The sequence below is a fragment of the Ostrea edulis genome, chromosome 2 (assembly GCF_947568905.1).
Source record: "Ostrea edulis chromosome 2, xbOstEdul1.1, whole genome shotgun sequence".
Taxonomy (NCBI): Eukaryota; Metazoa; Mollusca; class Bivalvia; order Ostreida; family Ostreidae; genus Ostrea; species Ostrea edulis.
This window is the reverse complement of record NC_079165.1, coordinates 102776806-102789442: the sequence shown is the minus strand read 5'-3', so window position 1 is coordinate 102789442 and position 12637 is coordinate 102776806. Positions and strand designations below refer to the sequence as shown.

The following is a 12637-nucleotide window of genomic DNA, read 5'->3' as shown; positions in this document are numbered from 1 at the left end:
ACCCTTCATATCTGATGACGACAACAACTGTCAACTCTTGAAATAACTCATTCAATTCTTGAGTCAAAGTTAAACCAGTCCAAGAAAATTTCCACTCTTGAAATATCAACTCTTGAAAACAAGTGTCAACTCTTAAGATAATTCATTCAACTCTTGAGATAAATCATATTTCGTGACAAAGAAATGTAAACTTGATTTCCAATATATTACTTCCAATGGAGTTCTTTTCTTGAATAACAAATATATTCACAAAAACATGTTCATTTATATTTCTTAATCAATGTTTACAGCTATCTGACTTGACCATGAAAGAGCGCGGGAAATGGCGCTCGGCCCTTTCGATCGAAGATTACATGTTTACACCCAGATTTAGTATTAAAATCTCAAAAATGCGTTCAAAAGAAATATTTTGGTAAAATTGTACGAAATTAACACATTGGGTTTCAGATAATTATCTTGAGTTAATGCGTTGGTAAGAATATATCAGTTCTCTCAGGCAAGACGTTTTCTCCTTGTTGATAAACAGGATAGCGTGGCGCGTATGGATACAGAGAAATAGTGCAGAGTTTAATATTAAAATTCTAATTACACACAATTTCTGCTTGATAAATACAACAGATCACATACAAGGAAGACTTCTTCAATCTGACATAAAACAGAATTTATATATAACAGTTTAATAAAAATGGAACATAGTATCAATGTGAACTATTTTTTGATAGGCGATAAATCGGCTAATTAACATAATTTTCAGACATAAGAGGAGACAGCTGTTTACCCAGAATTCCTAGAGAAAAATAGACCATGTTTTCCCCGTCTATATGTGACAATGCGAATGAATACAGAAGCAATGCAAATCGTTTCCTACAGTCCAATTCTGTTTTTCTAAGATCGTGGAATAAAATGTTGGCAAACGACAAATAATTTTGATCTTGTTTACAAACCTAAACACTAATTCGCGATTCCTTTTGATGTGTGGACTTTGTTTCATATCGAAGGGATAAAAATTGCGATTTCATAAATTCTTATTTAACTCGCTTATCGTAGAGGGTAAACATATGGATCCTATATCAATCTCAAAGTGAATTGTGACAGCTTTTACGTTGCATTAGCATATGTGACAACAAATTTCTTATATTAAAAATCAAAGTGATTTCGCAAATGGTAGTGATTAAAACAGGGCGCCATTGAAGCTGGGGTCTGACATACGAGGCTGACTTACGTCACCTCGAAAAATCAATTGCATGAAGAACATGCTCTCGCTTATCGAATCATTTGAGAGAGATAAACACCATATGCAGTCTTAAGTTTAATAAACTAAAAAAAATAAAGAAGAAGGAAAAAAAAACTTGGTCCCATTGTAATTCCAAACCAATAAAACAAACGATAACTACATGTACGCGAAATCATGGTGTTTTGATCAGGCCATTCGCTTTTCCTTTCTTCGCGTTTAGGGAAGATGTGATGGAGCGAAAGGAACGGAGCGATACCCATTTTGCCGATTTAGAATAGAAAGTTGTAGATGCGCGTGTACAAATGATAGAGTCTGGTAATGCCATCTAGGTCTTGCCATATTCCAAATATGGCGAACAATTTCAACATCCTGGACAATTGTTTGTTTGTCCAAGTAGTTTCTTCTTTGATACCAGATCATGAGCGGAATAACTTTTCAGCTCACAGTACAAAGTCCACTTTGTATCCTGACTGCTGGTTTTGCTGATTCGGGTCGTCTTTGTCTTCCCTTTTTATAGGTGAGGTCAAATATGGAGACATAGTTATTATTGTAGGGAGGACAGGACGACACTAGGAGCTTGTCACCCGTACTGTTGATGGCGACGGTCTGTGGCCGCTGAATCCCGTCTTTTCGTGTTAGCAATGTCTTCACTTCTTTTCCATCAAATGAAATGACCTAAAAATAGATATCGCTACACGTTATAACACTACAGTAAGGTTATGTAATTGGACATAGTCTTTAAATGCAAATGACATGCCGGTATATTCAGTACATTCTTTTGATAAAAACAACATGCATATGTATGTACCTTGATAATGTTATCTTTCATGTCTGCAACAAATAAATGATCCCCGCAGATACACAGACCCCTGGGCATTTCGAATTTATGTTTCCACCTCAAACGGCCCTGGGTCGTAATACAGGTCACGTGACCTTCTACCCCCACCCCATCCGCCACGAAGATCAGACTGGCAGATTCATTCATCACGCAATACCATGGCTCTCTGAACAAACTTTTTCCATCTAGGTCTTGCCAAATATGGCGAACAATTTCAACATCCTGGACGATTATTCGTTTGTCCAAGTCCTTGCCGGAACACAATGCTATTTTCCCTTTATTTGAGCATATTCCTCTACAGTAGCCAGGCACAGGAAGAACTTTTGGTACGTAAATCTTCCAGTCGCCATTATACGTTTTTGTCACTTTCAGCGTATTTCGTTCGATGTTACAAAACCTGACACATCCTGCGTCGCTTACTGCCACTGTTTCATTATCCAGTAAAGTTAAATCGTAAGGTTTGAAAGAATCCTCCTCAGTTATCAAATTGAAATTAGCGGAAAATAACTTTAATTTCAAATTTCTGTTGTCCGCCATCAATATTTTATCATCTTCCAGAAACACCGCTCCCGTGATCCAACACTCGGCATTATCAGTCTCCGAGATCACGTTTACTTGTCTGGAATTTGTGCTGTCGATGGTGTACTCGAATGAGATCTCAGAATCCTCCGGAAGAGAGATAGTAGTCACGGCGGTTGTAGATCTCGATGACACCGACACATTTTCCAGTGGATAGAGCTTATGACCTTTGGTGGCCTTGAGAAGTAGATGGAATTTGGAGCAATCGGCACAATATTCCTCGTGGCATGTCCGACAGACATTCACAGCTATAGTGCTAATATCACGTTTTTGACACAGATTACAAGGTGTGTTGTTTCTCTTCGGAAGCATAACATCCATGAGACTGATAATTTGATGGTTGCTTGGAAACTGGTCCACCCAATCTTCCACGGGTTTCTGGACATCGGGAGGAACCACATTGTAACGACACACAGGGCATGAAAACTCACAGTTCCTTCCTTTATTTTCCTGTTGTTTTGTGATGTAAAGACGTAGACATTCCCTACAAAAAGAGTGAAGACAGGGGAGTCCTTTAGGATTCGTAAAGATATCGGCACAGATTGGACAAGTGAATTCCCGATGCAATTCCTCTCCCATTTGTATTTCTTTTATACACACCAGTGTATATAACGCAATTTCTGTTGAAGATATATTATAAGTCCGATAGGATTGACAAGTTCATGTCATTTCAAGACGCAGTGTTAAAGGTTGTTACTACTTTGCTTAATATAGAAGAATTGAATTTCTTGAACAAAATTAAACCCACTTTTTGAAAGGTGATCATTGATGCATCTAGTGCTACAGAATGCCGCGGATCCGCTCAATCAGACAACGTCACTTTATAGTTAATCCAGACCGTGTTAACCACTAAGCACAAGACATTGTTAAAAACAAAATATACTTTAACATTCTATCTCACACAGAGGTATGTACACAATGCAATTCAACTTTTCAACGACAAGACCAATGTTCAAATATTTTCAATTAAAGATACATCAGTTGATATATTTCTACTCAGGTTCAATCTTTTCAACATGTTCTGTATCTAGGGTAAACATTGCTCGTACGAATGACAATTTAGATACAACATATAATTATCGATCGGTGAATGTAAATACGAAGAAAATGATAAATCTGACCCCGTGCTGGTAATGTTTGGATCCATGGTTTCCATTAAACACATTGTAAATGGGAAGTAAAAGCATAACAGAAATGGTTGTCGTTGTCCGATCTTTCAGCATGGTAATGTGTCAAGGGTTTGAACAAACCTCAAAGAGTATTGGAAACATTGAATGATTCTAGTAGTTATTAAAATATATTTTCATTTACATTAGTTTGCGCTAATAATAATATTTGCAATTGAGAAACTATGTACACAACGTGATATAACAGGGACAGTTTACTCAGGGATTTCAACATGATTTCCTGCATAAAAGTGATTTTCATCGCATTTTCATTCATTTTCAAAAGGGTTCCATATTCTTTATTATCTCAGCTATAATGAAAGTACTGAAAACACATCTTAGTGCGTTGTTGATAAGATTGTAATACTCTATGGCCGCGGTACGCCTATGACCACAGAACCTGTTGATTAATCATTAACTGGATAGAAATTTTATTCACTTTCCCATTTGTCTTAAATTGGTCAGAAATGTAGGAAATTAGAACGATATTTCAAAAGCAATTTTATATTATGTGTCCCAAACACCTGACTGCTTGACCGGGTAACTACCTTGCATGTAATTTGATTTCTTATAATTTGCCTTGATTGTGAGTCAAGAAGATGCAACAGCCACGCAGTAGGCAGGACTGCTTTCTTGAATGTAATTGGTCGTGTGTGTTAACCTTCGAGAACTACTTTGAGGGGTATTTCCATCTTTCCCCTCTCATTCAGAGGACCATTTCCATCTTTCATTTAGAGGAACATTCCCATCTTTCCCCTCTCATTTAGAGGGGTTTCTGCGTGCAAACCTTTCTCCACTTCATCTGCCACCACTCTACTCCTCCTGGGAGAAGACCGACAGAGTCACTTCAGACAAGCTTATTTTTTTCAACCTCAGTGCAAGACCTGCTACAAAAGTACATGGAAGATAATGATAAAATCTTCTTTGCGTTTTAATTGAACATTGATGTTAATGATAAAAATAAAATGTCAACCTGTTTACAGTCGCAGTACCACTATATTACGAGCCCGTAGCAATGAATGTACAGCGGGTATTACTAGTTTGGGGTCTAAGGGCCATGAAGTTATGAGTTTATTCATCACAAGGTTTAAAGGTATCACAGCATGCTGTTTACATTTTTTTAAAAAAACCTGCTCAACTGAACATGATCAGGTGACTGGCATTCTGACATAACAACGGAAATGCTATAATTACTATGCTATAATTACTATGCTATAATTACTATGCTATAATTACTATGCTATAATTATGCTATAATTACTATGCTATAATTACTATGCTATAATTACTATGATATAATTACTATGATATAATTTCTATGCTATAATTACTATGATATAATTTCTATGATATAATTTCTATGCTATAATTACTATGATATAATTACTATGCTATAATTACTATGATATAATTTCTATGCTATAATTACTATGATATAATTTCTATGCTATAATTACTATGGTGTGTATATTCCTGTAAAGATGAGAGACTCTTTCAAAACATAAAAAAAAATTAACCATATTTTCATTGGTTGAAAAAGCGCGAAAACCTGCGGCGGTACTGTATTTTAGTGCGCATTTCTGGAAACCAATGGAAAAGTGGGACTTGGAGCATAACTTTTTGCTTAATCATCATATATGACTGAATGTCCGCTCCCCAGAGTCTTGCTGAGCAACAAGTTATTCGGTCTCCGACTGATTTGAACACGTACTACTATAATACAGAGGTGAATAAGTTAATTGAAAAATAAATAAGACAAAAAATTCCTCGGATTTCAAAATGCAACTATTAATTTAAAGAATACATTTAATTTGGGGTCTGCGTATTATAGGGCTAGGAATTTTCAAATTGTTGTGCTTTTATGTAAATATGTTTTAAAAGCATATCAATAAAAGGAATTATTCATGATCTATCAAAAATTCATTGATGGTCTCTGATCGTGATAAATCATTCTCCTGATGCATGTATTCATCAATGATTCGAAGCTTGGATTTACAAGGAACACAATAATAAATAATTTTCTCAATAATAAAATAATTTTGATAACATTTCATCCTATCTTGTGTTCTTATGTAATACAGAAGGTTGTAAAATCGAGACTATTAAGTAATTGTAGCAAAGAAGGGAAGAAAAATCTTTGGACAATAGAGGATCGAACCCGTGACTATTGTCTTAATAGTTAAGTGAGCTAACCAGGCCGATCGAACCCGTGACTATTGTCTTAATAGTTAAGTGAGCTAACCAGGTCGATAAACGAAGCACGGTGATATTAACTGTTACTACACGTATTTCGGCAATCTTACAAGAACTCTTCACATAGTGGAGATAGATATATAATCTAGAATTTAAAAAATGACAGAAACGTCACGTATCACCTTAAAATCACCAGCAAGTGATGGCGTTCGTATGGTCATAGAATGATGAAACATCACGAGCGAGTAATGGCGATCGTATGGTCTGCATCAACAGCGTATAATGGCGATCGTATGATCATAGAATGATGAAGCATCACCAGCGAGTAATGGCGATCGTATGGTCTGCATCAACAGCGTATAATGGCGATCGTATGATCATAGAATGATGAAGCATCACCAGCGAGTAATGGCGATCGTATGGTCTGCATCAACAGCGTATAATGGCGATCGTATGATCATAGAATGATGAAGCATCACCAGCGAGTAATGGCGATCTTATGGTCAGCATCACCTGCGAGTAATGGCGATCTTATGGTCAGCATCACCTGCGAGTAACGGCAATCGTATGGTCAGCATCACCAGCGAGTAACGGCAATCGTATGGTCATATAATAATGGAGCATCATCAGCGAGTAATGGCGATCGTATGGTCATAGAATGATGAAGCATCACGAGCGAGTAATGGCGATCGTATGGTCTGCACCAACAGCGTATAATGGCGATCGTATGGTCATAGAAAGATGAAGCATCACCAGCGAGTAATGGCGATCGTATGGTCATAGAATGATGAAGCATCACGAGCGAGTAATGGCGATCGTATGGTCTGCATCAACAGCGTATAATGGCGATCGTATGATCATAGAATGATGAAGCATCACCAGCGAGTAATGGCGATCGTGTGGTCATAGAATGATGGAGCATCATCACTATATTATAACATAAAGGGATCCATATAACACCTACAGCACTCCGGAAGTGTCACAATCATACAGCAGCCATTAATTATATCAATATTCGAAAAACTGTTAAAAATGTCGTCTTAATTACAAAATATTATTTAAGGTGTGGCATGTGTTTTTGGCATGAAATTGATATGGCATTACCAAACAACAAAGTTGTTTTGAAGATGCCATGCTCTTGATTAATTATTTATCTCTTTAGGCGAACTATCATTTTTATTAAATACACTGAGCAGCATCTTCAAACTTGTTTTCTTTACGCACGGAATCACGAACCATTTGTCGAGGTAATATATTAAATTTTATTAAAAAACATTTTTCAAATTCATCTCCACTAACAGTAGGTAACGCTAAAAAAATGTTAATTGATGACAGATAAGGCTGACAAACCATACACAGGTTAAACTGCTCTCCGTGAATTTTAATTAAAGAAGAAACTAGGAATGTAAGTATTATATAGTCGTGATAGCGTAGTGTTTTGTTTTTTTTTGTTTTTTTTTGGTTTTTGTTTGTTTGTTTGTTGTTGTTTAGTTTTTTTGGGGTGCTGCTAATACAGTGTATTCATATAAAACGAAGGATATCCCAAACGATGATATAATAGTGCGGTGATTACTTGATTTTACAGTATTTCTTCCTTTCGTTACAACATATAGTTGTGCAATTTCAGGAAAGATATCAAAATGAGGCTGACCGTTTTACTCTTATCTTATTTAGGTAAGTTTACTTTTAAACAGAATTCTTCTTGAAAACAGTCAAGTTTGCTGTTGCACTGAACGTGTGTCTAAATCTCTTCCTCACAAATCTGTTGTAATGCATGTACCAGTATTTAATTATTTACCAGAGAATTTCTTCGATGTTTTGAATGTAAAACAAAATTAATCAGTGAAAAAAGATATTAGTAATGCATAATGTTCTTAATATCTCAGTATACTAGTAATCGCAAGGTTATAAAGACCTGCTCCCAGAAAGGGAAGAGGAAATTAACGAACTGTATGGTTGTGACTAGTCAAGGGTTGAATCCTTCGGTTCTTCGACTTATCAGGTTCTAATTGGACAGCTTCCTACTAATCTCAGATCCTGTTTTACAAGTACATTTGAATTGAGAGTTGATCTTTTACGTAGATTTGTGTTTACAAACACTCCTCTTTAATTCCGAAGTTGTCATGGTTAATGACACAGCTTTCCCTTTCCAAATTGATGTTGAAGCATCCCAATGAAATGTAGATTTAGCTATATTCAAACCATGACCCCCCCCCCCCCCCCCCGGATCAAGAGGTGGGTCACGATGGGAGTTTAGAGATTTACGTACGAAATCACAGAAAAATCTGAAGAACCACATTGATAGATATTGCCAAAGTGAGATGAAAGCACCACCATGGTGCAATACAATATCAAGTTAATCAAGATTAAAAAGCAAAATTATATACGCAACCTGTTTGTTACCCATAGCATATAGTGCAATTAAAACCTAATATTATCAACACGGGACAAATAGGGGTATATAAATCAAGAAGAAATATAAAATGTGCAGATGAGCTATGTGGCCAATAGACTAACTTAATTATTTTTGTTTGTTTCAGTTATCAACTCTGTAAAAGCAAGGTGTAAGTATATACATCTTTCTTATTATTTTAAAGAAATTATATCTATAATAATATCGAAATAACATGTACATTTGTGGTGCAATATTGTTTTTCTTGGTTAAAAAAAATGAAATACTAGTAACTGAAATGTATTTGTAACTCGGATATGTCATTTGCAGGCCAGTATGGTGAAGTTGAATACAAAGGATACCCATTCTCACCTTTTCCGATAAGCAAGACTGTTGTGTTTAACAGCCCTTTCGAACAAGAACCTGCTTTCATGTACGGCATCAGAATGTTGGATATTAACTATGCAGAGAATACCAGAGCCTCGGTAGAACTGTTGAAGCTGACCCGGACTGAGTTTACCCTATCCCTGAAGACAATGCACGATACCAAACTGTATGGACTTGGTGTGACATGGATGGCGTGTCCTTGATACAAGCACAACAGAACTTCCCATGCAAATACCTCAGATATTTCCTCATCAGTCAGAATCCAGTTCTTGTGTCTGTGTTTACAATATGATAATGTTATAACTGTAAAACCTGCGTGTTTGAGTTTAATTTTATTTGTTCTATCATTGAGTTTAGAAATAAGTAAAAGATTATGATGAAATTGGCATATCTTTTTATTTTTTGGGCCTTCTCTTGAACTTTCATTATGTCTTACATGATTGGATACTTTATGGAGAGGACAGACATTCAAATATACATGTACTAGTAGTTCAGCGTTCAGAGAAAAAAGGGTTTGGGATAATTTTACAAGTACGTTTTGTGAAGTGCATCAATATCAAGATCTATGAAACGAAATGTAAGAAAACCAACATCTAATTACAGGGAAATGTGTCCTCTCTTCTATGACACCGGACAATATTTAGCACGTGATTGGGGATGGGAGGGGGTCTAATCTCGGCTGAGATTCGGCTCGGCTGAATATTTGGACTGACGCCTTCATCGAATCTCGGAGCAGTCCTTTATAATTCATGTCTGGAAATTTAATTTTAGCTACGGCCAGTTCTAGCAATTAATGTGCACTTAGGTGACACTGCTGTTCGCTTCAACTAAGTGATTTGACTGCTAAACTACATGTAGCTCTCTATCACTATTAATGCTGTATTGCTTGTCGGTTAAAGAGCTCTTAGCTCATGTTTATTGTTTACCTGTATATAGTTCCGACTTTAAATAAAAATTACTTACTTACTTAATGTTTATGTATAAAAATCCCAAAATGAAAACAGGCACTACATTTTCCGTTCAAATGAAGATTTCCATGGCACAATATTTTATCTCCTGGAATTGAAGAGTTCCTATAGTCTGTATTATCTAGTTACTGATACATTGTATCTCCACATATCGTCTTGTATATCGCTAAATTAAAAAGCAAACTATTGGAACTCTTCAATTTCGGGAGTTAAAATATTGCGTCATGGAACTCATCGATTGAACGGAAAATTTAGTAATAGTTTATTTTATGGAGTTTACATACTTATACGGTAAGTAATGAAGCATTAATAGTGGTACAGATTTGGTTTAATAGTCAAGTAATTTATTTGAAGCGAACAGTAGTTTCACCTAAGTGCACATTAATTGCTAGAACCAACCGAAGCTGAAAGTAAATTGCCAGACATGAATTATGAAGGACTGCTCCGAGATTCGGTGAAGTCGTCAGTCCAAATATTCAGCCCAGCCGAATCTCAACCGAGATTAAGAGGGGGTCTGGATAAAGAATGCAGTCCCCTTTGGAGGGAGAAAGAGCCATATATATGTACTGTTACATGTATGATATGGGAGTAATATGTCATCGAAAAGGCATGACCAAGGAACCAAGATATTTTTGCAAAGAACCATTCGTGAAATTTGGAAATGCTATAAAAATTGTAGCTGAAATCTTGTGATCTTGTACAGAAGAAACTTCGGGATTTCTCTTCCAGTAACGTTGGCTTTTTCTACATTTGACCTTCAACACCAATAGGAACCAAGATACCATTCATGCATGCTTGATAAAATCAAACAAAAATACCCTATTGAGATTGAGATATTTTTCGTTAATTGAACTTTGTATGACGTACGTATCTTTTAGGATGACATGAGAAAAAGCTCTAAAACAAAGAATGAAATCTCAATGGAAAAAAACCCTACACGAAATGAATAAATCCCTGTCATATACATAAATACGTACTCGCATATGAACAAATTATGAATAAAAATAAATAAAACACTTGTCAAAATGAATGTGGTATAAAATTATTTTTGTACTTGAATTTGAAAATATTGACATGGCGAATTATAGATAGAAATCATTGCTTGTCAAAATGAATGTGGTATAAAATTATTTATATACTTGAATTTGAAAATATTGCCATGGCGAATTATAGATAGAAGCAATGATTTTACGGAAATAACCCAATAAAAATTATCTTAGATGCAAGATTGCAGTTATTATTGTCATTTTTTTTTTAATTTATTTTACAAAATTTCAATAGGATAGACTAAAACGACATGTTGGCAAAATTCGACTTTTTGAGAAAATTAATCTGCAGTTGTCTGGATAAGCTGGATTGAACCTCATTCCCTTACTTACATGAGATTACCTTACCAATAGACATTTGTTGTAATGACGTTAGAAGTCGGTAGATATTATTTCTCCTCTAATCAAGTGGAAATTAAGAGATTTGCGTCCGAGAAATGAGAGAGGAAATTTGAAAATGACAACGATTTTAATATTATTCAAAATGCCATTTTCAATGTTTAAAAACCATTTTTTTGATTTCTTATTCATGCAGGTGTTGTACAACGAAAAAAAGTTTCTTCCTTTTTGTATTAAATTTCATAACTTGATGGATTTCTAAATATGTTTTTATAAAATAGTTAAAAGAAGCTTGCCGATCTAGAAAATTTGTTGAAAAGACAATTTGAGAATAAAAAAAATTCTAGATCAGCAACAATATTTCTATAATTCAAAATGATTAAATCAATAATGATTGATCAAATTGAACACGAAGGAGATAATTATAAGGCATTTGCAAAATTTAAGAAATGCACACCCAGTTCTAAATCCACGTGGTTTACGTTTAGAATTGATTATTTCAGAAACAAATTTCATATCTGAAAATGCATGATGAGGATATGAACTGTGATACAACAAGCATGCCAGCATAATCCATGAAGCGTGAAGCATAACAACAGGATGTTTTAATACATTGTGACACGTTATTAATTAATATTTGTTAACCTAACCTACCATGACACAATAACTTCTATATAATCATTTCTGCTATGAATTTAATTAAAGTATTGTAAATCAATAAAGATAAAAAATGGAAGAAAGGATTTGTTATAACCTACAGCAATCATTTAAAAAAAACAACCATGGAATGATTGCTGATACTTTTGAAAATTACATTGACCATGCATGGTATGAATATAGTTTGAAAGGAAACAAATGAATATATATATAAAATAATCCGTATAAATTTGGAAAATGCAAATTAAATCACACACACACACACACACACACACACACACACACACACACACATATATATATATATATATATATATATATATATATCCGGTTTATATATATATATATATATATATATATATATATATATATATATATATATATATATATGCCTATTTTCCTGCGGTGTACATCGTAATGATTAAGGATGATCATTCAGGACTCTGAATTCTTTTTACATTTGTGATGATTTGGAAATGTCCATCTAAATTTACATAAAGATCGACCGAAGTTACCTTGAAGAATATTTTGGTATCTCAATATCACAAATCGGAAACGTCATCCTTTGCAGCACTTGAAGATGTTATCGGGGAGATGGCCTATTACAGTTCGGTGTTATTATGGACACAAACTGACAAATATTTCATTATGAAATAAAACTTTGCCAAATTTTTTTTATTTCAGCTGTTAAATTTTGTATACATTAGACTTCAAATTAATTACAAATGTTACGCAGTTTTGTAATTATATATCTTGTTCGATCATTAGGGAGAGGGCTCATATAGGCTAAGCCCGTTGCCCAATCAAATCAATTTATTGAATTGATATTTTTTTTTTT

At 34.8% G+C, this 12637-nt stretch overlaps 2 protein-coding genes across 2 annotated transcripts; one reads left to right on the top strand and one right to left on the bottom strand.

Annotated features, from left to right (window-relative positions):
- On the bottom strand, positions 1 to 3948 carry LOC125682177 (uncharacterized). Its single transcript, XM_048922595.2, has 2 exons — positions 2043 to 3948; positions 1 to 1909 (listed from the first exon to the last, which is right to left on the bottom strand). The coding sequence occupies exons 1-2, from the start codon at positions 3228 to 3230 to the stop codon at positions 1670 to 1672; spliced, it is 1428 nt and encodes a 475-aa protein (XP_048778552.1). The 5' UTR covers positions 3231 to 3948; the 3' UTR covers positions 1 to 1669.
- Positions 3949 to 7189: 3241 nt separating this feature from the next.
- On the top strand, positions 7190 to 9171 carry LOC125682056 (uncharacterized). Its single transcript, XM_048922436.2, has 4 exons — positions 7190 to 7257; positions 7638 to 7684; positions 8551 to 8574; positions 8733 to 9171. The coding sequence occupies exons 2-4, from the start codon at positions 7651 to 7653 to the stop codon at positions 8990 to 8992; spliced, it is 318 nt and encodes a 105-aa protein (XP_048778393.1). The 5' UTR covers positions 7190 to 7257; positions 7638 to 7650; the 3' UTR covers positions 8993 to 9171.
- Positions 9172 to 12637: the final 3466 nt, after the last annotated feature.

What these genes read in the sequence shown, in the direction of transcription:
- LOC125682177 (XM_048922595.2), bottom strand. Translation starts at nt 3,230, where the DNA reads ATGGGAGAGGAATTGCATCGGGAATTCACTTGTCCAATCTGTGCCGAT. An exon ending in TGAAAGATAACATTATCAAG is followed by an intron (nt 1,910 to 2,042) that starts GTACATACATAT and finishes ATCTATTTTTAG; the next exon opens with GTCATTTCATTTGATGGAAA.
- LOC125682056 (XM_048922436.2), top strand. Translation starts at nt 7,651, where the DNA reads ATGAGGCTGACCGTTTTACTCTTATCTTATTTAG. An exon ending in TTTACTCTTATCTTATTTAG is followed by an intron (nt 7,685 to 8,550) that starts GTAAGTTTACTT and finishes TGTTTGTTTCAG; the next exon opens with TTATCAACTCTGTAAAAGCA. An exon ending in CAACTCTGTAAAAGCAAGGT is followed by an intron (nt 8,575 to 8,732) that starts GTAAGTATATAC and finishes TGTCATTTGCAG; the next exon opens with GCCAGTATGGTGAAGTTGAA.